The sequence below is a fragment of the Cetorhinus maximus genome, chromosome 29 (genome assembly GCF_964194155.1).
Source record: "Cetorhinus maximus chromosome 29, sCetMax3.hap1.1, whole genome shotgun sequence".
Taxonomy (NCBI): domain Eukaryota; kingdom Metazoa; phylum Chordata; class Chondrichthyes; order Lamniformes; family Cetorhinidae; genus Cetorhinus; species Cetorhinus maximus.
In genome coordinates this window covers 25,245,205-25,271,883 of record NC_135907.1, presented here as the reverse complement: position 1 = coordinate 25,271,883, position 26,679 = coordinate 25,245,205, and the positions used below count along the sequence as shown (strand labels likewise).

Genomic DNA, 26,679 nt, shown 5'->3' with positions numbered 1-26,679 from the left:
GTTTGTGCACAGTGTCTCTAGTCGCATCTATTTCAATCGTTTAATAATTTAATTAAAACCACAACTCAAAGCATTCGCCTTGACCATAATCATCAAATGAAAATTTAACAGAACTGAAACCAGTTGCTTTGGAGAAGTTACACCATCTGCTAGGTTTCTGAGTTACTTCAGCTTCAAACTAAGGTCTGGTTATTGGAAGAGAGGGATGCACAATTGTGTTTGATTTCAGCCTATATTTTTTTATATCAAAGGCCAAAGGCTATATTACAGAAGCCCTTGAATCTCTCTCCTTATCTTTTGATGTAATTTTTCTGCTGTCTCTTGCTCTAAATTATAGCCAGAATTAAGCAGGGACCCATGTATCCAACACTTTTCAAAATTATATTGTCATCTTGTTCCTTCATTTACATAGCTACTCAGAACATAGTCAGTCAAACTGGTGTGTTGGCATTTATGCTCCACATGAGCCTCCTTCCAAATTACTTCATCTCAGCCCATTAGCATATCCTTTCTTTCTCCCTCATCTATTTACTTAGTTTCCCCTTAAAAGCATCAAACTATTCACCTCAACTACTCCTTGTGGTAAGAAGTTCCACATTCTCGCCACTCTCTGAATGAAGTTTCTCCTGAATTCCCTATTGGATTATTCACGACAATCATGATTGTAAAAGCCAAGATGACAGCTACATTGCCTGCATATGTGCTATCATCTTTTCCTGGTCTGAAGCTGAGAGGACAGGTGACCCAGAGGTGGGTTTCTCAGTTTTCCCTTCCATTTGAGACTCTGCTAGGTGTTTCATTAAGGTTGCAGGCTGAAATTGGAAATGCTACATGTGATGGATTGTAGGAGTGGATTCAGGATGCAGCACCGATTGGTTAGGTGTATTATTGATTCATAACTTGTACATGCAGTTGTGAGCTTGCTGGGAACTGAGGGAATGTAAGGTATGCATATACACGTTAGTTAGCTAGATTGTCATTTATTCTGAAATTAAAGGAGTAGAAGAGGAAAGTCATTGAAAATCAAAACCGTGGGTTAAAAATGGCAAATGTAGGAGTCAACCACAAAGAAAGCAGAGGCACAGCATCAACACTTTTACATTCTGAGACCATGTGACTAGTAGTGTAGGTAGAAAGGATCAAAAACAGAAAGGGCTGAGAATACTTAGCAGCTAAGTGTCTGAAAGGGGAAAGATCTCCATTGTAAATGCATGTAAGCTTTTTGTCAAATTGGAGAAATAAGCCTCTCTAACAAAGGGGAGGGGAGACCAGGGAGACCAACAGAAAAACATCAAGTACTATCATAAAGTAGCAGTTAACAGGTCTAATAGTTTATGAATTATTATTTATTAAAAATAAAACCTATAAGGAAGTGAAAAACTGCCAACCATAGCATAATTATCATCTCAGGTTGTGAAAAGGGCATTAGAAAGAGAAAATTAACTAAACAATTCAAAAAAGGAATGAATGGCAAATTAATACAAGAAATGAAATAGGAAAATAGGGCAGTGTTAGATCAGAAATTTTGAAACATTTTCATATCAGAGCACTGCAAGGGAAAAATGCAATACTGTCCTAAAGTTCAAATCTGCCACCTCATGGCCACTGGAAGGAGACAGCTTACCTCTATAGAATAGTGCAGAGCTGAAGTCGCTGGGTGAAGTGAAAGGTTCTGCAGGGGTTTGATATGGGGCTTGTCCCACCCTTTTTTTGCACTCCATTCTACTGTCAGCATATGATCTGAAAATGCCTTTCCAAACACTAGTTTGTCGTCGTCAGGCTTCTCCTTGGGGTGCTTGGTAAGCTCAATCTGCAAATCTGCAGCCTGTTTGTGGAGGAGAAAGAGTTAACATGCTGTCTTCTTAAAGACAAATGGGTGCAATCACGAATAGTATAAAAACAAACAATGTTGGAAGTACCCAGTAGGTCTGGCAGCGTATGTGGAGAGAGAAACCGAGTTAACGTTTCAGGTTTCATTGCAGTTCTCAGCATTGCAAGGAGAAAAATGAGATACCGTCTTGAAGTTCAAAATTGCCACTCATGGCTACTGCAAAGGTATTGCTCACCTCCACAGAATAGTGCAGAACTGGAGATACTGGATGGAGTGAAAGGTTCTGCAGGGGTTTGATAAGGGGCTTGTCCTACCCTTTTTCTGCATTCCATTCTGTCAACATATGACCTGAAATGTCTTTGACTTTGTATTTCTTCACGGATGCTGCCAGGGCTGTTTTGGTAACACAAACTAGTCCTGTTAATGCTGTCATTGTCATCTAGTGATGAATCAACTCCATTCCTCTCCCTCATGGCCTTTCTTGTTAACACCAAATTGACTGCCTTCCTCTGAAATTTCCTTTTTTATTCCACTTTAGCTCCAAATACACTGTCCTATACACGCTTCCTCCTCTCTAAACCCTCATTGTCTTGAGATCTAAACTGTCTTCCTACTCGGGTGTAAAAACTGTGGAACTTGCCTTTTAGTTTTTACTTCCTTCTCCAGGCCTCTAAAGATCAAGCCAAACATTGCCTAATCACTCCTTGTTTTGCTGCCTCCTCAACTTTGGCACTGTTTTGCTTTATGGATTCTGACCCAACTCCTATGCTAAATAAGTACTAGAATAATGCAAAACTTGAAGTTGGAGATAATGAGAGGTTCTGCAGGGGTTTGATATAGGTTTTGTCCCATTCTCTCTCAATCAGACCCTAGCGGATTCTTCATCTCCCTATTCCCGGAACAACAAACAGTAACACCACCGCTGAATAATAACCTCCTCCAACCGTTCTACATTCGCCTCTGGTAATTTTGAAATCTCAATATCACCATCCTGTGTAAAAGCTGAAGCAAACTGCTTATGTAGCACCGCTGCCGTTTCCTCACACTCAATGCCATTACTTGGCTACTTCATTAGAAATAAGAGTAGGCCATTCAGCCCTTCGAGACTGTCCTGTTATGCAGTAAGACCAAGGCTGATCTTTGATCTAAATTCATCTCTTGACAACCACCCTTTGGAACTCAAATGGCCAATCAGCAATGAGCATGCAAAGACAGTAACTGCTGTCAGGATATTCAATTAAAGATGCCAGGACAGCCAGGCATGGACATGTACAAACAAAGCACACTCGAGCAGAAGGCCCTGGATTGCAATCAGGAGCACAAATCCTGGTTGATCTCACTACTCTAGGCCACTGAGGCCAACTGTTACATCCCCAAGACTAGGATGCAACTTGGGATCTCACTTTGTATGACTCAATCATATGTTGCCATTACCAGCTGAATCATTGAGAAACTCCAGCATTGTGATGTATTACTGTAAAGATATCCTAATTAGGGGCACAATAGCATAGTGATAATGTTACTGGACTAATAATGTAGAGGCCCAGATTAGTGCTCCAGAGACAGAAGTTCAAATCCCAGGACAGCAATTGGGGAATTTAAATTCAATCAATTAATAAGAGATAGTGGATGCACTGGTAGTAATCTTCCAAGAGTCCTTAAATTCTGGAAAAGTCCCAGAGGATTGGAAAACTACCAACGTAACACCCTTATTCAAAAAGGGAGGGAGACAAAAAACAGCTTAACATCCGTCACTGGGAACATGTTAGAGTCTATTACAAAGGATGTAATAGCAGAGCATTTAGAAATACATAATTTAATCAAGCAGAGTCAGCATGGCTTCATGAAGGGGAAGTCATGCCTGGCAAATTTATTAGAATTCTTTGAGGTAACAAGCAAGATACATAAAGGGGAACCAGTAAATGTAATATGTTTGATTTCCAAAAGGCGTTCGATAAGGTACCACACATAAGGCCCCTTAAGATAAAAGCCCATGGTGTTGGGGGTAGGATATTAGCATGGATAGAGGACTGGCTAACTAATAGAAGGCAGAGTTGGGATACGTGGGGCACTTTCAGGATGGCAACCTGTATCTAGTGGAGTGCCACAGGGATCAGTGCTAGGGCCACAATTATTTACAATATATATTAATGACTTGGATGAAGGAAATAAATGTACTATCGCTAAGTTTGCAGATGACACAAAAATAGGTGGGGAGGCAAATGGTGAGGATGACAGAGTCTATAGAGGGATATAGACAGGTTAAGTGAGTGGGCAAAAACATGGCAGATGGAATATAATGTGGGAAAGTGTGAGGTTATGCACTTTTGGCAGGAAGAATAGAGGAGCTGAATAGTATTTAAATGGAGAAAGGCTGAAGAAAGCTGCAGCACAGAGGGATTTGGGGGTCCTCGTGCATGAATCTCAAAAAGCTAACATACACGTTCAGCAGGTAATAGGGAAAGCAAATGGAATGTTGGTCTTTATTTCAAAGGGAATGGAGTATAAAAATAGGGAAGTCTTGCTAAAACTATACAAGGCATTAGTTAGACCACACCTAGAATACTGGGAACAGTTTTGGTCCCCTTATCTAAGGAAAGATATACTGGCATTAGAGCCAGTCCAGCCAGAGAAGGTTCACTAGGTTGATCCCGGGTATGGAGGGATTTTCTTATGAGGAGAGGTTGAGTAGGTTGGGCCTGTACTCATTGGAGTTTAGAAGAACGAGGGGCGACCTTATTGAAACATAAGATTCTTAGGGGGCTTGACAGGGTAGATGCTGAGAGGTTGTTTCCCCTTGTGGGAAAGTCTAGGACCAGAGGGCATAATCTCAGAGTAAAGGGGCACCCACTTAATACAGAGATGAGGAGGAATTTCTTCTCTCAGAGGGTAGTGAATCTGTAGAATTCTTTACCGCAGAGGGCTATAGAGGCTGGGTCGTTAAGTATATTCAAGGCTGAGATAGACAGATTTTTAATCAGTAAGGGGATCAAGGGTTATGGGGAAAAGGCAGGAAACTGGAGTTGAGGATTATCAGATCAGCCATAATCTCATTGAATGGCAGAGCAGACTCGATGGGCCGAATGGCCTACTTCTGCTCCTACGTCTTATGGTCTAATATATATATATGGAATAAAAATCTGGGCCTGAATTTTATCTTTGGGGTGTGCCCGAAGATGGCGTGACCAGAAGCAGATGTAAAACCCACTCCTGGCCGAAATCGTACTGTGAATGTGATATTAGGCTGGGTGGCCCGCCCAGCGTGAAATGAGACTCCTGGCTGGTCTTTCCGTGCAAGGGGCTGGGAACATGTCAGGCGCTAGGTCCAATGGGGACCCAGAGGGGTGTTCAAAAACGGAGGAAGTGGCTCCCTGAAGGTTGCCAGGAGTTGTGGGGGAGGCTAAGGGTGCAGTTTTGGAGCTATCCAAGAAGTGTCCTGGTGTGTAGTCATGGCCTCAGCACCTGGTGGTCATGGAAGGCAGGAGGTCAAGTCAGGTGGGCATTCTGCCCCCGTTTCTCAGATAAGTCCCTGGGAGTGTTGGTTGAGGTGGTCAGTGCCAGGCGGCATATTTTAAAGCCCAGGGACAGCAAGAGAGGCCGCCCCACCTGACCAAGGAGGTCTGGACAGAGGTCGCCGCCCAGGTCAGTGGGCACAATTTGGTGTGACATACATGGCTTCAGTGCCACAAAAGGTTCAGTGATCTTCTGCAGTAGGCAAGGGTAAGTGCAGTGATGGCATGGACTTGTGCCAAGAACTTTAGTCAGGTGCCTGTTGCTTGAAACATTCAGGGGTCTAAGAGTGTGTACGCCAACTGGCACTGAAGCCCTTCCCTGCCCAGGCTGGGAGTCAGCACGACTGGCCTCAGTGCATTGCTGGGTGAGATGTGCCACAGTGACATGGCCCACCTAATGGGCAGATGGGCAGTTGAGGGGGGGGGAAAAACCAGGAAAGGACCTTTAGGGAGACAAAGCAATAATGGAGGCAGTTTTTCCCTGTCAGGAGCAGAGCAGTCATAACACCGCAGAGCGCTGCAGAAAGGGTGGAAGAGTGCCAAATCTGTGCACCCTCACAAAGCACGAAAGCGATGCACTGTAGCTGGTCTCGGATGAAGTTAAGAGTGCAGGTGACATGTTTGTGCGGCAGGTACTGAAAACATAACAGGCTCCTCTCAACAGAAACTGAATTGTTGCAGCCAGAGAACCCACTGAAGCTCCAATGCAGATGGCACCATGCAGGTCTCCACTGTCTTCTCAGCCAACCTAGCATGCAGAGCGACTATGATGATTGAACATAATGAGCTTTTGCCTTCCTCCCACAGATGCTTCATCCGCAGGAACCACCCATTAAGCTCCAAGGAAGAGAGCACACCTGCACCAGCACAGATACTCTGTTGGTGGGCTTCAGCTGCATGGGTAATGCACATCCCACTCACAGGAGGAGCTGGCAGAGGCAGAGAGGTCCCAGGGAGCCAGTGTGAGCACAGCTGGAAAACAGGACCATGCTGCGCTCGAGGCAGATGAGGAGCCTCTGGGGTCGTCCATCAGGTGACAGATACTGGATGTCTAGCAGGATGCATGGGGAGATCTGGCGGAGATCCATGAGGGTCTGCGTGCTGTGGTCTCTGTCATGGAGGAGTCCATGCGGAGCATGAGTTCTGCGTTAACCTTTAGCACCAAGCGCACAGCCTCAGGAGGTCACTGCCAGTGAGGGAGATGGATGAGGCACCTAGTCTCTCTGCTGGGTGCCTGTCCATCAGTGGTGAGCAGGGTGATGCAAACGCACCACACGCTGGCAGATAAGCTGCCCGTTGGTCTCCATGAGCTTCTCGGTGCTCTGGACGAGGGCACCAGCTCCTCCACCCGTCTGCCAGTGACCGCTGCATCTGATGATGCTGCAACTGAGTGCCCAGCTATGGGGCTGGATGCACCCTCCCAGGCGGAGCCTGCTCAGGCTCCGGAAGCCAGAGGATGATTGCCAAGCTCTTGTCCAAAAGGACTGAGCCAGCAGGCTGCCTCCAATGCCACTGACAGACAGGCGGTGGGGGGGGGCCCAAAATGCAGCACCTGCAGGCGCAAGTTGAAGGCACTTTGAGCACAACAGAGGGTGTGTCACGGGTGACATTATTTGCATTAATTATTTTGACGTTTTGTGTTAAGGATGGATACTGCTCATTCTCTATGTTCATGTGAAGTAACAAACATTTATTTGACTTAAATGAGCTGAGTTGGCTGGATGGTTTGAATAGGAGCCAGATGCAGCACAGGCTGTGTGGTGTTACATGGTACTGGCGTACTGGTTTGGGTTCTCATTTATTGATTGTTAGCAAAGGAGACAGTGCCATTGGCTTGACGAGGCATCGATGCCTTGGACACCCAGCTGAATATTGGCTGGATCAGAGTATCCCTGGCGTCCCTGCCTCCATGGTGGTTCCTGCGCTCTGCCGAGGTCCTCACCCTGTGCCTCTCCAGGCTTTTCCCCTGATCCATCACGCGAGTCATCCTCCCTGGCTTGTGGAGTTGCCTCATTTTCCTCAGCCTCCAATGGGTCCCCTCTTGCCAGAACCAGGTTGTGTAGGACACAGCCTTTGACAACTATAAGGGAGGCACACTCTGGAGGATACTGCAATGCTCCCCTGATCAGTCCAGGCATCTGAAGCGCATCTTCAGCAGCCCGTTGCCCTCTCCACCACTGTCCTTGAGGAAGCATGACTCCTGTTGTATCTGTCCTCGGTCTCAGTTCTTGGGTGACAGAATGGGTTCATCAGCCACTTGTTCAAGGGATAGCCCTCGTCATCCAGGTGCCATCCATCCACAGAATTTTAATGGCACAGGAGGCCGCCATTTGGCCCATCGTGTCTACTCCAGCTCTCCAAATGAGCATTATGACCTGGTGCCATTGACCTGCCTTTTCCCTTGCACATGGTTTCATTCAAATATAGATCTAATATCCTCTTGAATGCCTCGATTGAACCTGCCTCCACCACACTTCCAGGCAGTGCATTCCAGACCCGAACCACTCGTGAAAAAGTATTTTCTCATGTCACATTTGCAAATCACTTTAAATCTGTGCTTTCTTGTTCTTGATCCTTTTACAAGCAGGAACAGCTTCTCCTTATCCACTGTGCCCAGCCCCTCATGATTTTGAACATCTCTATCGAATCTCCTCTTGGCCTCCTTCTCTCCAAGGAGAACAGTTCCAACCTATCCTCATAGCTGAAGATTCTCATCCCTGGAACCATTCTTGTAAACCTTTTCTGCACTCTCCAATGTGTTCACATCCTTCCTATAGTGTGGTGCCCAGAACTGTACACAATACTCCAGCCGAGATGTAACAAGCAGCTTATATAAATTCAGCATAACCTCCTTGCTCTTGCACTCTATGCCCCTATTAATAAAGCCCAGAATACTAAATGCTTTATTAACTGCTCTTTCCACCTGTCCTGCCACCTTCAATGATCTATGCACATATACACCCTATGCACATATACACTTTCTCCTGCATCCCCTTAATATAAAATAAGGGGTATGATTCTTGTCTGTCCATGTTCTTCCTACCAAAACACATCAACTCACACTTCTCCGCACTGAACTTCATCTGCCACCTAATCTGCCCACTCCTCTTGTCTACGTCCTCTTGAAGTTCCACACTGTCGTCCACGCAGTTTACAACACTCCCAAACTTTATATCACCCGCTAACTTTGAAATTGGCCCCTGCACACCAAGATCTAGATCATTAATATATATCAGGAAAAGCAAGGGGCCCAATACCAACCCCTGGGGAACTCACTACAAACCTTCCTCCATCCCGAAAAACATCCATTGACCATTACACTGTTTCCTATTTTTCAGCCAATTTTATATCAGTGTTGCCATTGTCCCTTTTATTCCGTGAGCAATAACTTTTCTCACAAGTCTGTTGTGTGGCACGGTATCAAATGCCTTTTGGAAGTCCATGTACACCACATCAACAGCATTACCCTCATCGACCTTTTCAGTTACCTCTTCAAAAGTCTCCAGCAAGTTAGTTAAACACAATCTCTCCTTAGAAATCCATGCTGGCTCTTCCTCCTCAACACATTTTTCCATGTGACTATTAATTCTATCCTGAATAATTGTTTCTAGACTAAATCTATCCTGAATAATTCGCTTGTGCAGGAGCCACAAATAGCTTTGGTACCTGGGAGTGCGCAAGATGTAAGCATCGTGTGAGCTCCAGGGTAACGGGCACAAACTTGGAGAATCTTTGTCCTGTCGTCAGGACACTGACCACATCAAGTGGAACCCCTTTCTTTTTATGAAAGCTCCCGGCTCACCTACTGATGGCTTGATGGCCACGTGAGTGCAATCTATTATACCCTGAATGTGGGCGAACCCAGCCATTGCAGCAAAGCCTCATGCTCTCTCTGCCTGGCTCACCTACTCTGTCCCAAATTGGATGAATGTGTAGATGTGTCTAAAGATAGCATCAGTCATAAGCTTGATGCAACTGTGCGCAGCTGATTGAGACACGCCTCACAGATCCCCCACTGAGCCCCAAAAAGAACCAAAGGCATAGAAGTTAAAGGCCACTGTGACCTTCAAAGCCACTGGCATGGGGTGTCTGCCCACACAGTTGTGGGTGATTTCTGGACCACCCTTTCTGCCTGTGCAACGAGCTAAAAAATGCATAGGCAGTGTAAAATCGCTGTTTATTGGCTTGTTAATGGCCTTAATTGGCCCCTCACATACCAGCAGCCGCAGATCTGATTCATGCGCATGCCCACCGACTGTGAAATTGAACGTGAGGAGCACGCCCGGCATCATTTGACAATATTTTATGTTCGGTCGGGTCAAGTGTGCATCCGACCCGGAGTAAAATTATGGCCCTAATATCAGTAAATGATGATCATACTTGGATTGTTGTAAAATCCCATCTGCTTCATTAGTGACCTTTAGGGAAGAAAATCTGCCGTCCTTACCTGATCTGGTCTACGTGTCACTCCAGATACACTGCAGTGTGGTTGACCCTTAACTGTGCTCTGAAATGGCCTGCCAAGCCAGTGTAGGCAGTTGTATCAAATCAATGCAGAAAACTCAAAAGAAAAATAAAACTGGCCAGATCATCTGGCATCGACCTTGGCACCGACCTTTGCAACAGCATCAACAAAGCCGCTCCCTGCCCAGTCGATTGCCGTTCTTCTTTCAATCATCAGTTCACTCTGGAACTCCCTCCCTAACAGCACTGTGGGTGTACCTACACCACATGGACTGCAGTGGTCAAGGTGGCTCACCAGCGACAGCCAATTCCCATGGACGAATATAATAAAAAAATGACTCAAGTGCTGATATCTGCACTGCATTAAAAATGAGACGTCATTACTGCAAAGTTACAAGAATCAATTTGTTGCAAGGTACTACAGAACTATACAACCAGGTTACCTTAAACATTGTGCTAACAGATCTCCGAGATCCATTACGAAAGCCATGAGCCTGGAACAACTGTGTTGATAAAATCTGTGAAATAGAAAATCCCAAAATTAATATCAGGTGAAATTACGGCACAAGTTGGATCTGCAAAGACATATCCCTGTTGCAGGTTAAATACTGCACTTAATGCAGAGGACTTTTGAGCCACGCAGACTTCAGGCATTCCTTATAGACAGACATGATCGTTAAAGAACCATTACAAATAAACAATTATTTTCAATTATTTTAAACCAACCTGACATTTGCTGTCAGCCTAACTTAGACAAAAGGTGAACAAAAACAAAAATACCTGGAAAAACTCAGCAGGTCTGACAGCATCTGCTGAGAGGGATACAGTTAACGTTTGAGTCCAAAATACTCTTAATGATCAATGGGTGATTAATTTCCGGTGGTGGGGTGAGGGTGAGGTGGGGGTATGGTGCTATTGAGACACTTGTGCTCCAAAATGATACACTATATGTTGGAAGGTTGCAACCAAGTTGCTCCTGTGTGGCACATGTGACAAGCTGACTCCAACATGTTGATGGGCACTATTGGTGACTGAGCAGTCTGATCCTTAGGATCTAGAAGGATCACTAGGGGCTGGGGTTCTGATTTATTTTAGAGTTGGTTATTAGAATACAGAATTCTCTGCATAACAGGCCTGAAGCAGAGTCTATAAAACTTGCCTGCAAGAAGTAATTGAAGGGTACAAGAAACAATTGGGGAAGGGGATTAGATAAAGTGACTCATTTGGAGGGAAAAAAATTGATGTGAGCTTTATGGTCCAATTGACCCTTTTCTCTAAGAAAATATTCAGTGTTCCTCGTCAGACAAGCAGTGATCAGCTTTCCAGTGCTCTGTACTGGGCTGGACTGGGCGGGGACAGTACAGACATTGCATATTATGCAAATGGGAATCCTATTTAAGTGGATTTCTGAGTGCTCCTTCCCTCTTCAGCATTGTGATACGATTTCTTCAGCAAAATAAATTGAAAATTGAGTTCAACCACTTGGTTTATGTTGTCTCTTCTGGGAACCAGACAAAGGAGAGGGGATGAAGACTGGAGATGGCAAAAGCTGGCAAGATAGACAAATATCATGTACTGCACAACACTTGTATCCTGTTAACAGGGCAGTGTTTAATTTGTTTCAGCATTAGCAAATATCCACTCCAAAAATATTTCTACAGTGATCACTGCTACACCTTGACTCATATTGGGGTGGGACTCATCCAAGCAAGAGGATGAGTAGGTTCCTGTTTGCAGTACTCCTAATTAGCTACTCTTTACACCATTCTACTACAGATACCAGTCTCAGATACACACCCAATTATATTGCAATCCCATACATGGTAGCATAGATTCTCAGTGCAAAATTTTATTGGATTGTGTGTTTTTTTCCTGTTGTGCATCTTTATCCATTCACTATGCATGTCCAGTGATAACACTGCTATTTGTTAAATATTTTGTTAGATTCTTAACTAAAATTGAAAGCTAATTGTCAATCTGAAGATCAGACCGGACTTCCAGAATCCAAGTCAGCTTTCTTTCTTCCAACTATCGTGAGGGCACGATTGGGAAATTTGCAGATGACACAGATTGGCCGAGTATTGGATAGCCATAATCTCAAAAACAATATAGATGGGTTGGTGGAGTGGGCGGTAAAGTGGCAGATGGATTTTAACATAGAGGAGTGTGAGGTCATACATTTAGGGAGGTCAAACAGTTATAGGGATTACAAAATAAATGGGAATATACTAAGAGGGGTAGATGAAGTGGGAGATCTTGGTGTACAAGTACACAGGTCCCTGAAGGCAGCAGTTCAATAGACAAGGCTGTAAAGAAGGCATATGGAATGCTCTCCTTCATTGGCAGAGGTATAGAATATAAAAGGATATAATGTTGGAATTGTATAAAACACTGGTGAGGCCACAACTGGAGCATTGTGTGCAGTTCTGGTCACATTACAGGAAGGACGTAATAGCTCTGGAGAGAGTGCAGAGGTGGTTTACAAGAATGTTGCCAGGGTTAGAAAAGAGTAGCTACAAGGAGAGATTGGATAGGTTTGGGTTATTTTCCTTAGAACAAAGGCAGCTGAGAAGTGACTTGATTGAGGTATATAAAATGAGGGGAATAGATAGAGTGGACAGGATAAAATTGTTTCCCTTGGTGGAGAATTCTAGAACCAGGGGACATAGATTCAAGATAAGTGGCAGAAGGTGTAGGGGGGACATGAAGAAGAACTTTTTTTATGCAGAGGGTAATGGGTGTATGGAATTCGCTGGTGGTAGAGGCAGAAATTTTAAACTCTTAAAAAGTACCTGGATCTGCACCTTAAGTGCTGTAAGCTGCAGGGCTATGGGCCGGGTGCAGGAAGGTGGGATTAGAAAGGGCACCTGGGTGTCCTCGGGCTGGCATGGACAAGATGGGCCGAATGGCCACCTTCTGTGCTGTAACTTTTCTATGGTTCTATCAATAAAACAATTTCTGCTTTTCCCTTAAATTTATAAGCATCAAGAAAATTGTGGTCATGGGACAAGTTGTTGCATCATCACCCCTGATCACACTGAACAACAGCCCACTGGAAGTGCTTAGCAAATAATGTTACCTTGCATTCACCTGACAATCTGTCCCTTGATGCAGAGCTCAATGTACATATAGGGAAAGCAGCTACCACCTTTGGCCAACTCAGATTGTGCATGGGATAACATCAAGCTGACCCTTAGGCCCTATAAACCATCAGCTTTGTCATATGTTCTCAGCACCTTGCTGTATAGCTGTGAAACATGGGTGACTTAGAGCTACCAGGAAAAGGGGCTTACTAATTTCCATCTTCGCTGTCTGCGGTGCATTACAGGTATAACTGGTAGGACAAAATCACAATGTGGCAGTCCTCTCAAAGGCAGAGATCCTAAGTGTGTTGGCAGTAATCAAACAGTGGTGGCTTTAGTGGATTGGGCATGGCCACAGGATGAAAGGCGGTCATATACCCAAGGACCTTCTGTATGGTGAGGTAGCCGGAGACAGGTGACCAGTAGGGCGCCCAAGGTTATGCTTCAAGGTGTTTGCAAGCGGGACATGAAAGCTCTAAACATTGACTATCACACCTGGGAGTCACTCGCTGGCAAAAGAGGGAAATGGCAACAACTCCTTTGGGCTGGCAGCCACTAGCACAATGACCAGTGGCTATAGTGGCTTGGCAAAAGGCGCAAAGTTTTTGGTAGCTTCATGTGTGGCAATGGTGGCAAAGCCTATCTCTCAAGGATTGGCCTTCACAGCCATCAGCAAAGGTGCACCAAATGAAGACCCGCCCTCCAACTTAAACGGATTGTTTGCTGCGTGTCCATCATCTGTTGTGGATGGAAGCATGCCAACAGCTTTTCCCTGTGGGCTCTCAACATGTTCAAATTGACTACATCACATTTGCCTACATAAGAATGGTCCTTGTACATCAATAATATGCTGTTTGAGAAGCATTTCTGAGCAGTAATAAGGCATTACTTTTTTTTTTAAAAAGCAGAATGTAGAAATCTCAGCATTGTGCACTAATAGTGCACTTTGAACAAGAAGTGAATAGCAGCCTAAGACAACAACATGAATCATCTCTAAGTGAACAGCAAATGGCTGACACTGATCACTTAGAGAGGTTTTTAAAATGTAAATGGAATAAAATCTTAAGCAGAACACTGCTAGTTAACGCAGGGTACATTAATCAGAATTCCAAATTCCAAACAGTGCGGCCTTCAACAATCATTTATTGCTCAGACAAAAAGATTCATTTGCATTTCACTAGCTCAGCAATTCAAAGGTTAGAAGAAAGGATCTTTTCTGATATATAAACTGCTCTGCTCAGTCCAAAGTACAGTCCTTTGCTTGTGAGCACATTAAGTGGAGATTGCTAGCAGTGAAGCTCATGAAGCTCCAGTAAAAAAGGGAACTAAAATTAAGCTTTCCCTCTATTTAAAATTAGATTATGTTCTACTTTTAAAAAAAAGTTACATCACTGGAACTTTTTGGAATGTCGAGGGAATCAGCGATACTCAAGGTAAGGAAACGAAAGAAACATTTTCTCTAAAAGCAATGAAAAGTGTGATGTTGTGCAAGGGTTTGTCTGTTAGAGGAAGAACCATAAGCACTTGGTAATCTCAAAGAGGTTGTGGTGTATCAACGTTATGAGGTTTTGTTATACAGACATCGTTTTATGTTGTTGCTCTAATACATAGGCAACATACTATGGCAGAGGCTTTGTGACAGTGTGTTATACTTCCCTCCACTCCGCTCCTGACAATTGCTGAGTGAGGCTGCCTGGACAGTGGCTGCTCTCTCCAAACTCACCCCAAGATGTTACTCCTCATGTTTGGCAGTGAAATCTGAACTAGTTTTTGTCCAACGTTTGCAAACACATATCTAGCAGGAATCGCCAACCGGCTGTCAAATAATTCCAAATCCCAATATCGTAATATTTTCTATTCTCTCAATGTTTGTATAAAAAACAGCAACAGTCAGTACTTTCCTTCATCCAATTCTTCAGTGACTCTTGGGCAGCTCGCCCACACCCAGCACCAACCTTTAGCCGTATCAACGGGATGCAACTTGGAACACAGTTATATTCAAGCATCTTGGGCTTTAAGAATTTAAGATTCAAATGCTGTCCCTAGCAGACAGTGGCAAAGCTGGTTCCCCCACCCTCCCAACTATGAGGTTTCAGATAAAAAGAAACTGCAAATTCTAGAAATGGAAATATACATAGGAATTGGTGAAAATACACAAGCCCATCAGGAGGAAAAACATGGGTCCCTGTTTGCTGCAATTATTTTTCCTCTTTCAGGTGCTCATGGATCTGCTTAGTTTGTTATCTCCTCAATTCATAATCAGAGATACTGGTTTAATTACTGTCAAAGAGAGTGTGACAGGGACGGGGTAGCCAGTCTGTTTATCCATTTAAAGAACCTCTGGAGCTATGCAAGGAAGCTTACAGAATAGAGATAAAAGTTAAGATTGAAGAAGCGCATGAGGCTCCAAAGTCTGTGTCAACGAAGCAATCACTTATGCGCTGCCTGCATTGAATGCTTAATGTGCGTGTGTATCTTGTTGAATATGTACTGCAGATAACGATTCAATTCTAATCATGAGGAATTCTTTCCTTCATTTTATGCTCCACTTATCATTAACTGCAAGGTAAAGCCCTTCATTACATTCTAGCGCTGCAGGTGAAGTCAGTCAAATTTAAAACATTAAACTGGCTAATCTCAGTAATGGTAACTGAAAGTTTGCAATTGCCATCACTGGCCTAAGATAGATTAAAATCCGTTCAGGCTTTGCCAAGAGTACAATCAGCACAAGATTTTACAGATGATAAACCATTTGAGGAGGAAAGCTTCTGCTTTGAGACATTGTTTTCCAAAATGCCAATGCATTTTGGCTCTTCCAAACACCAACATGCTGGACATCCCAAGCTCTTTGTTTTCATTTGTTCATGGGATGTGGGCATCACTGGCTGGGCCAGCGTATATTGCCCATCCCTAATTGCCTTTGAGAACAGAGTGGCTTGCTAGGTCATTTTGGAGGGCATTTAAGAATCAACCACATTGTTGTGGGTCTGGAGTCACATGTAGGCCAGACCAGGTAAGGAAGGCAGATTTCCTTCCCTAAAAGACATTAATGAACCAGATGGTTTTTTACAACAATCGGCAGTGATTTCATCATTAGACTTAATTCCAGATTATTGAAATTCACCATCTGTCATGGTGGGATTACCCTGGGTATCTGGAGTTCTAGTCCAGTGACAATACCCCTATGTCACTGCCTCTCCTGCCTTACTGTGACAACCACTATATCTGTGTTAAGCTAAATGATCTCTTGTGGAAATTGTCAATAATTCCAGGGCTAGAGAATGCAAAGTTTCTAAACTTTAAAATGGAATTCACATTAATATGGTGTTCAAATAATTGCTGAACAGTACAGAACTTAAGTATTGCTGAAAAATGAAACTTGCTGAAGCTTTGTCCTGCACCCACCAGGATAGATGCAAAAATGCCAAATTTCAAAGGGAGCAACAATTTAAACTGTATGAGAAAAGGGTGCAGATTGGCTGGCAAGTTGATTCTGATTGGTGGAGGCATTGCCATGGAGAATGTCTATTGTTCCCCTAGGCTTTTGTTTAATAAAAACAAGGTGCAATGCCTGGACATGTTCCTTTTGCCTGCAGAGGACAGGTGCCTGCACATGAATATTTGTAGCTTCTAGCAACTATAAGTGAGCCACATTGTGAGCCCACCTGGTAACCTTAAATTGGTTGTTAGTGCAATTCGTAGCAAACTTGGGATTGTTCAGCAAGGGTTGTCCAATCGCAGAATCACGTTTAATGGACATTATGGTCTGAGTCTTGCAAGCACAGACTAATATTGTATTGTATTACATCTTGAATATAGTACGCACTGCAGCCATTGCATTGGTGGTGGAGGGAGTGGAAATTTAAGGGGGTGGATGGCATAATAGGATTGATTGTAACAAAATAGATCGATTTCAAAAGCAGCATTTTAGTTTCAAAGTCAATAACTTCAGCTCATAGGGATGTCCAAATTTACCTAATGAGATTGCAAAGTAAGAATACTCGAGTAAAGTTAAGCAGAACAGAGAAGGTGGCACCTAATGAACCAGCAACAGGAAGTGGTTATGGAGGACAGGGAGAAAAAGATGTGCCACCAAAAAATAGACTTACATTTAAATAGTGCTTTTCACAACCTCTGGGAATCCCAAAGTGCTTTACAGCTAATTAATTACTTTTGAAAGTGTAGTTGCTGTTGTAATGTTGGAAATGCAGCAGCCAATCTGTTCACCACAAGTTCACATAAGCACCAGTGTGATAATGACCAGATAACATTTTTAATGATGGTGACTAAAGGATAATTATTGGCCAAGACATTGGGGAAAGCTTCCCTGCTCTTACTTGAAATAGTGCATAGGAGCTTTAATGTCCACTTGAGAAAGCAGCCAGCACTTGGCTTAACATCTCATCCAAAAGATGGTACCTCTGACAGTGCAGCATTCCTTCAGTAATACACTGAAGTGACAACCTAGGTTTTCACACTCAAACCTCTGGAGTGGGGCTTAAAACACATGAGCTTCTGACTTGGAGGCAAGAGTGCTACCAGCTACCAAGCGAGGAGTCAACTTTGACCCATGACTGTAATTCTGAGTACAGAAACAGTTCATTAATATAATACCAAAATATAAAGCTTCATATTTGGACCAAATATGCTTTTGTACAAACTGAAAAGCTGCACGTAATATAATCTTTAAAGTAAAGAAATTCTGAGCTAAGGTTATTAAAGTGAACTCAGCTAATGGTTACATTTTATTCAACAGAAGGAGATCATTTATCCTGTATGTGTCAGTCTTTGCTAGAGCAATCCAAAACAAACTGCACTACCCTGATCCCTTCTCAAACTCCTTCATCTCCCTCAGCTTCAAACACTTACTTTTTCCCTTAAAAATGCAAAGGTCTCTACCTCAGTCATCCCCTTTGTAAAACATTCCCCAACAACTCATGAAAGATAAAGCCATTTCTCTTAGGCTCCCCTCAAATCTTGGTAGTAATTTTACATTGATGACTCTACACCACTGACTCGCCAGAGGAAATCCTTCTCTATAAAATAATTTTAAAGATCTTTATTACATCTCTCATCTTTCACTGTTCCAGTAGTAACAGTCTCAGTATCTCAAACCTCTTTTCATAATTCTAGTTTCCAAACCCTAGTATCATCCTGCTGAATCTTATCTGTGGCTTTAATGATCTTTTGATAATGGGATATCGAAAACTCCAAATTAACCACTACTCCTTTACTCAACAAAGTTGTAATCGATAGCTAGGTTCCTTTTCATGTGTAGAAGTATTGTTAGATATACACATTATCACTTATTTCTCGCTAACTCCAACAAACAAATTAAATGATTATCAATCAATGCTGTACTATAATCAGACTGTTGAATAAGTTTCTGCATTTGTGTCGGCTTAATACAGATCCACCTGAAACAAACTAAATATGGCATGATATATTAAATATGAAATACACAAAGTTCCACAATAGATTTATTTCTCAAATAAGGATTTTACATCTAATTATCCCAATCTTGGTGGAAATTAAGGACTGGAATCCCAATCTTAATGAGTTTACTTCAGTTTGTACAACATAGATTACCTTCATCAGAGACCAATTCTTTTTCAACTGCAACAATACAGGACACATCCTTCATCAGCATTCTCATCAGTAAAACCGTGACTGGCATTAGTGTCAATAAACTATAAGGTGCAGTTAGACTTAAATAGTTCAGGCTACCTGGCTCACCCAGGGTTCAGGACCAGGCTGTACCATTCGCTCTGTGTTCAGAACCAGGTTGTACCACTTAACCTTTGATGTGCAATGTGTAGTGCTGCAAGTTGCTCAGTATAAACAGCAACATTACCACGCCAAGGTCTCAGGTCACCTTGTTACCTGGGAGGAGCCTCCACCATGTTTCTAACTCTGAACTTCTCCTTGCAAAAGAGTGAATGTTGGTAATAGTTCCTTCTGCTCTTGTAGTCACATAATGTAAGACACTATTCAGCTCTCATTGACCAGTTATTACTGTGAAGCCATAAACTGTTTAGCAGTACATCCTCATTGCACTATGTTGCTGATACATATTTAAATGTTATTGTCTGATCTCACCTGAAACTAAAAATTTGTTACATTTCTCAGAAAAGCTCAATATTTTGTCAGTAATCATCAAACATTAAAATTGCTTGATACAAAGAGTGTCTATCCCTGTTAAAGACCAATTTTATTACATAACATTGGAGCAACATTACAAATGATCTTAAAAACAAAAAGCTAAAAACTACTGCGGATGCTGGAAATCCAAAACAAAAACAGAATTACCTGGAAAAACTCAGCAGGTCTGGCAGCATCGGTGGAGAAGAAAACAGTTGACGTTTCGAGTCCTCATGACCCTTCGGCAGAACTGAAGTATAGTTAGGAGAGAGGTGAAATATAAGCTGGTCTAAGGTGGGGGGCGGGGGGAGAGAGAAGTTGAGGGTGGGGTGGTTGTAGGGATAAGCCAGCAGTCATAGGAGCAGATAATCAAAAGATGTCACAGACAAAAGGATCAAAGAGGTGTTGAAGGTGGTGATATTATCTAAGAAAAGTGCTAATTAAAAATGGATGGCAGGATACTCGAGGTACAGCTCTAGTGGGGGTGGGGTGGAGAGACTAATAAAGTATTAGTTGTAGATTTAAAAATAATGGAAATAGGTGGGAAAAGAAGAATCTATATAAATTATTGAAAAAAAAAAGGGAGGGGGAAGAAACGGGGTGGGGAAGGGGAGTTTAAGATCTAAAGTTGTTGAATTCAATATTCAGCCCGGAAGGCTGTAAAGTGCCCAGTCGGAAGATGAGGTGCTGTTCCTCCAGTTTGCGTTGGGCTTCACTGGAACAATGCAGCAAGCCAAGGACAGACATGCGGGCAAGAGAACAGGGTGGAGTGCTAAAATGGCAAGCGACAGGGAGGTTTGGGTCTTTCTTGCGGACAGACCGCAGGTGTTCCGCAAAGCGGTCGCCCAGTTTGCGTTTGGTCTCTCCAATGTAGAGGAGACCGCATTGGGAGCAACGAATGCAGTAGACTAAGTTAGGGGAAATGCAAGTGAAATGCTGCTTCACTTGAAAGGAGTGTTTGGGCCCTTGGACGGTGAGGAGAGAGGAAGTGAAGGGGCAGGTGTTGCATCTTCTGCGTGGGCATGGGGAGGTGCCATAGATGGGGGTTGAGGAGTAGGGGGTAAAGGAGGAGTGGACCAGGGTGTCCCGGAGGGAACGATCCCTACGGAATGCCGCCGGGGGGGTGAAGGGAAGATGCGTTTGGTGGTGGCATCATGCTGGAGTTGGCGGAAATGGCAGAGGATGATCCTTTGAATGCGGAGGCTGGTGGGGTGATAAGTGAGGACAAGGGGGACCCTATCATGTTTCTGGGAGGGAGGAGAAGGCATGAGGGTGGATGCGCGGGATATGAGCCGGACACGGTTGAGGGCCCTGTCAACGACCGTGGGTGGAAAATCTCGGTTAAGGAAGAAGGAAGACATGTCAGAAGAACTGTTTTTGAAGGTAGCGTCATCAGAACAGATGCGACGGAGGCGAAGGAACTGAGAGAATGGGATGGAGTCCTTACAGGAAGCGGGGTGTGAGGAGCTGTAGTCGAGGTAGCTGTGGGAGTCGGTAGGCTCGTAATGGATATTGGTGGACAGTCTATCATCAGAAATTGAGACAGAGAGGTCAAGGAAGGGAAGGCAAGTGTCAGAGACGGACCATGTGAAAATGATGGAGGGGTGGAGATTGGAAGCAAAATTAATAAATTTTTCCAGGTCCCGACGAGAGCATGAAGCAGCACCGAAGTAATCATCGATGTACCGGAGAAAGAGTTGTGGGAGGGGGCCGGAGTAGGACTGGAACAAGGAATGTTCCACATACCCCATAAAGAGACAGGCATAGCTGGGGCCCATGCGGGTACCCATAGCCACACCTTTTATTTGGAGGAAGTGAGAGGAGTTAAAGGAGAAATTGTTCAGTGTGAGAACAAGTTCAGCCAGAAGGAGGAGAGTAGTGGTGGATGGGGATTGTTCGGGCCTCTGTTCAAGGAAGAAGCTAAGGGCCCTCAGGCCATCCTGGTGGGGGATGGAGGTGTAGAGGGATTGCACATCCATGGTGAAGAGGAAGCGGTTGGGGCCAGGGAACTGGAAATTGTTGATGTGACGTAAGGTGTCAGAGGAATCCTCCTACCTCTCCCTGGACCATGACCCGACCACGGAACATCAAGCCATTGTTTCCAGGACTGTCACTGACCTCATCTCCTCTGGAGATCTTCCTCCCACAGCTTCCAACCTGATAGTCGCCCAACCTCGGACAGCCCGCTTCTACCTCCTACCCAAAATCCACAAACGGAACTGTCCTGGCAGACCAATCGTGTCAGCCTGTTCCTGCCCCACGGAACTCATTTCTTGTTATCTTGACTCCCTTCTCTCTCCCCTTGTCCAGTCCCTTCCCACCTACATCCGTGATTCCTCTGACACCTTACGTCACATCAACAATTTCCAGTTCCCTGGCCCCAACCGCTTCCTCTTCACCATGGATGTCCAATCCCTCTACACCTCCATCCCCCACCAGGATGGCCTGAGGGCCCTTAGCTTCTTCCTTGAACAGAGGCCCGAACAATCCCCATCCACCACTACTCTCCTCCGTCTGGCTGAACTTGTTCTCACACTGAACAATTTCTCCTTTAACTCCTCTCACTTCCTCCAAATAAAAGGTGTGGCTATGGGTACCCGCATGGGCCCCAGCTATGCCTGTCTCTTTATGGGGTATGTGGAACATTCCTTGTTCCAGTCCTACTCCGGCCCCCTCCCACAACTCTTTCTCCGGTACATCGATGATTACTTCGGTGCTGCTTCATGCTCTCGTCGGGACCTGGAAAAATTTATTAATTTTGCTTCCAATCTCCACCCCTCCATCATTTTCACATGGTCCGTCTCTGACACTTGCCTTCCCTTCCTTGACCTCTCTGTCTCAATTTCTGATGATAGACTGTCCACCAATATCCATTACGAGCCTACCGACTCCCACAGCTACCTCGACTACAGCTCCTCACACCCCGCTTCCTGTAAGGACTCCATCCCATTCTCTCAGTTCCTTCGCCTCCGTCGCATCTGTTCTGATGACGCTACCTTCAAAAACAGTTCTTCTGACATGTCTTCCTTCTTCCTTAACCGAGGTTTTCCACCCACGGTCGTTGACAGGGCCCTCAACCGTGTCCGGCTCATATCCCGCGCATCCACCCTCACGCCTTCTCCTCCCTCCCAGAAACATGATAGGGTCCCCCTTGTCCTCACTTATCACCCCACCAGCCTCCGCATTCAAAGGATCATCCTCTGCCATTTCCGCCAACTCCAGCATGATGCCACCACCAAACACATCTTCCCTTCACCCCCCCGGCGGCATTCCGTAGGGATCGTTCCCTCCGGGACACCCTGGTCCACTCCTCCATCACCCCCTACTCCTCAACCCCCACCTATGGCACCTCCCCATGCCCACGCAGAAGATGCAACACCTGCCCCTTCACTTCCTCGCTCCTCACCGTCCAAGGGCCCAAACACTCCTTTCAAGTGAAGCAGCATTTCACTTGCATTTCCCCTAACTTAGTCTACTGCATTCGTTGCTCCCAATGCGGTCTCCTCTACATTGGAGAGACCAAACGCAAACTGGGCGACCGCTTTGCGGAACACCTGCGGTCTGTCCGCAAGAAAGACCCAAACCTCCCTGTCGCTTGCCATTTTAACACTCCACCCTGTTCTCTTGCCCGCATGTCTGTCCTTGGCTTGCTGCATTGTTCCAGTGAAGCCCAACGCAAACTGGAGGAACAGCACCTCATCTTCCGACTGGGCACTTTACAGCCTTCCGGGCTGAATATTGAATTCAACAACTTTAGATCTTAAACTCCCCCTCCCCCCTTCCCCACACCGTTTCTTCCCCCTCCCTTTTTTTCAATAATTTATATAGATTCTTCTTTTCCCACCTATTTCCATTATTTTTAAATTTACAACTAATACTTTGTTAGTCTCTCTACCCCACCCCCACTAGAGCTGTACCTCGAGTATCCTGCCATCCATTTTTAATTAGCACTTTTCTTAGATAATATCACCACCTTCAACACCTCTTTGATCCTTTTGTCTGTGACATCTTTTGATTATCTGCTCCTATGACTGCTGGCTTATCCCTACAGCCACCCCACCCTCAACTTCTCTCTCCCCCCGCCCAGCTTATATTTCACCTCTCTCCTAACTATACTTCAGTTCTGCCGAAGGGTCATGAGGACTCGAAACGTCAACTGTTTTCTTCTCCACCGATGCTGCCAGACCTGCTGAGTTTTTCCAGGTAATTCTGTTTTTGTTACAAATAATCTTTGCTGCCTCGCTCCATGTTTTCCTACATTACTGGATATTCTTTTTTGTTCCATTTAACACTGAGGAAATCAGAGGCAGTGAAGAATTCTATTAATAGCTCAGCACTATAAACATTGAAAAAACTGCCATGTTACAACTTTTTAATGCTTTAGTTAAAAACAAAGGCTGTAATATTTATTAAAATCAAATTCCAGTGTCACACAGTTCCTGAATATGCACAAACCGGCCATACAATCTACCATAACAGCCTCTGTGGAAAAGGAAATGGAAAGCGGTAACGCACATTATACTTTATATATAAATTATAATTAACTAAAGGATTCTGTCCTCAGGGCATTGACAAATTGTTTCACTTTTATATTGAAATCCCAAAATCTTTAGATACTAATGTTCTTTATGAACTTTGAATTCAAGTTTTGCACAGGCCAAAAGTCCCAGGTTGCTTCCACAGTCAGTGTTGATAGAATTAGCAATGGTTGCAGCTACAATTGCCCTTAGTGCCCCAAGCCGAGGAGGGAAATTGGCTAGAGTATTTCCTCATCGCCATCCAGCAATTGGGGAGGTCTTGTGGCTCAGTGCATAGCACCCCATCCGCTAAACCAGCTCATGGTTTGAATCCTACCCTAGGACCTGACCCAACAAAGGTGCGTTCATAACATGGCCAAACAGGTTGAGTATCAACCTGCAGTTACTTCCAACACACACATGGATGGCAGGCAGTAAGAGTGGGAGAGATTCCTGGTAAGCCATGTTGTGATGGAGAACATTGGAGCCTCTCCCATCGTTATCCATAGCTCCAGACTACAACAGTCATGTAAAAGTGTACGTTGCCACAGCAACTCGGACTCCCTGAGTGAATTGTAACACACCCATACCACCATCTAGTGACTCCGGGTTAAACCCCATGTATGTTCATAGGTGGCACAGGCTGGGGATGCCTCCCCAATCAAATGGAGATGTTCTTTAACACATTGGCTGTGCGGGGAGCTGGGGAGTATGGAGGGCGGCTGCAGCCTGTCGAGCGATACCGCCGAACCAGCGCCTTGGGGACGGACAGAGGAGGATCCGGCCTCAGCTTCTGACCCTCGGGGTTTTGACCTAAAATGTGGAAGCGCCGAGTTTTTCATTCAGTCCCCGCACTATTAAACCAAGCGCTGCCTGGTCGGCCTCCCAGCCCCGGCCCCGGCCCGTCACTCACCCTCAGCAACCCCGCTCCCGGTGCTCCCGCTGCCGCCGCCATTGCCTCACAGAGGGGATCGGAGTCGGTTACACCAACAGCTCCACCCGAGCGCTGCAAGTCAAGGTTCCGCCTCTGCAGCCAGGCTGGGTAGTGCAGGAGTCAGGCCATCAACCTTGCGAAGCAATGCAGACAGGCAACTGTCAATAACTTTAACAAGGGCAGGCACTCGATGGGCCGAATCGCCTCTCGCACCCCCCGTCATGTGGGGCAATGTGAAATTATCTACTGTTACACGAAGAATAGGATTTTTTTTTTTAAAAAGCGAGAGGCTAGTAATTGTTTGTATTCGTGGGATTTACGTGTCTTTTTTTGTAAACAGCCACAAAGTTAACATGCAGGTCCAGTAAGCAATTAAGAAGGCAAATGATATGTTAGCCCTTATTGCAAGTTGATTTGGAGTACAAGGGTAAGGACAATTCCCTGCAATTACAAGGGTTCTGGAGGTGTCAGCTGTGGCTCAGTTCATAGCACCCTCGCCTTTGAATCAGAAGGTTGTGGGTTTATGTCCCACTCCCGGAAACCAAGAACTGTGAATGTACTCAAAAGAGTTACATGCGATCTGTTGATAACTCGAAAGAGTTACACAGGGTTCTGGTGAGATCACAGCTTGGAGCACTGTGCAGAGTTTTGGTCTCCTTACCCAATGAAGGATACACTTGTCTTTAATGAATGTTCACTAGATTCATTCCTAGGATGAGAGGGATATCCTAGCTACAATGAGAGATTGTTAATTGTTTTAACTCTGAAAGAGTTACAATGAGAGATTGAGCAGAATGGGTTTTTAATTATCTGGTTTCAAAAGAATGAGAGGTAATCTCATTGAACATATAAAATTCTTAAGACGATTTGAAGGTAGATGCTGTTTCCTCTGGCTGCAAAGTCTAGAACAATGGATCATACTATAAGGATAAAGCGTCAACTATTTAGGAAATTTATCCAGGGTTGTCAACCTTCTCTACTCCAGAGAGATGTGGATACTTAGTCATTAAGTATAATCAAGACTGGGATCAGTAAATGTTTAGCCACTAAGGGAATCAAGGGATATGGAGATAGAGCAGGAAAGTGGAATTAAGGCCAGAATTAGATCAGCCATGATCTAATAATTCTTATTGAATGGAGGAGCAGGTTTGAGGATCTGAATGGCCTAATTCTGCTCCTATTATGTTTGCATATCAACCAGGGAGATCAATGCCAAACAGAACTATTGCAGGGGAGAAGGGTGGCCAGTATAGAATTATAGATACACAGCATAAGCATCAGCATATTAGCCTTCCCAATTAATTATGTTTACACTGGATTGCTCCATATTCTTCTCCATAGCTAACCTAAACCTTATGATCCACTGATCATTAAGTGTTCCCCTACTAACAACTGATTCACTTGTCCCACCTCATTCCCGAGAGTCAATTCTAGCAATCAGCCTTCCTTGTTGGAGCAGAAACATTCTGACAAAAGCATAAGAACAAAAGAAAAAGGTAGAGGAGTAGACCATATAGTTCCTCCTACAGCCTCCTTCCTTCCTGCTCCAGCATTCAATACAATCATGGCTGATGCTCAGCCTCAACTTCTCTTTCCCTCCTGCTCCCTAAGGGAAAACAACTTCCCAGTGTCGACCCTGTCAGGCCCCTTCAGGATCTTGTATATTTCTATGAGATCACTTCTCATTCTTCTGAGCTCCTGAGAGCAAAGGCCCAGTTAACCCAGCCTCTCATTATTGGGCAACTCTCGAATCCCAGGAACCAATCTAATAAAATTCCACTGTACCATCTCCAACACAAGCATATCCTTCCCTAAATATGTAGACCAGAAATGCACAAAGTACACTGGTACAATTCACCAAAGCTCTGTACAATTGTAGCAAGACTTCCTTATTCATGTACTCCAATTTCTTTGCAATAAGTCTAATATGTCATTTGCCTTCCTAATTGCTTGTTGTACCTGCATGTTAACTTTGTGTTCCTTGTGCAAGTACACCCAGGTCCCCACCCGGTGCGGAAGGGGGTCGGGAAGGAGGAGGACCTCCTCGTGAACCTGCTCCTGGGCCTGGCCAAGTTGGCCATTAACAGGTCCAGGCAGTGGCCGATCGAGGGGGGAGTCCCGCCCGATTGTTTGTCCCTCTTCCGCGGCTACATTCGCGGCCGGGTGTCCCTGGAGAGGGAGCACGCGGTGTCTGCCG

General features: G+C 44.6%; 1 protein-coding gene across 3 annotated transcripts in view; it reads right to left on the bottom strand.

The window, feature by feature from the left end:
- Positions 1–24,571, bottom strand: part of bcat2 (branched chain amino-acid transaminase 2, mitochondrial) — a 43,786-nt gene extending 19,215 nt beyond the window's left edge. For 2 of the 3 annotated variants that reach the window (XM_078531914.1, XM_078531915.1), the window contains exons 1-3: positions 24,462–24,571; positions 10,251–10,325; positions 1,625–1,825 (exon numbers count right to left, since the gene is read on the bottom strand). In XM_078531914.1, the coding sequence (XP_078388040.1) occupies positions 1,625–1,825; positions 10,251–10,325; positions 24,462–24,503 (318 nt within the window). In that variant the 5' untranslated portion in view covers positions 24,504–24,571. The remainder of the gene's footprint in view (positions 1–1,624; positions 1,826–10,250; positions 10,326–24,461) is intronic. The other variant, XM_078531916.1, reaches the window with a different exon arrangement.
- Between the last annotated feature and the right edge of the window lie 2,108 nt (positions 24,572–26,679).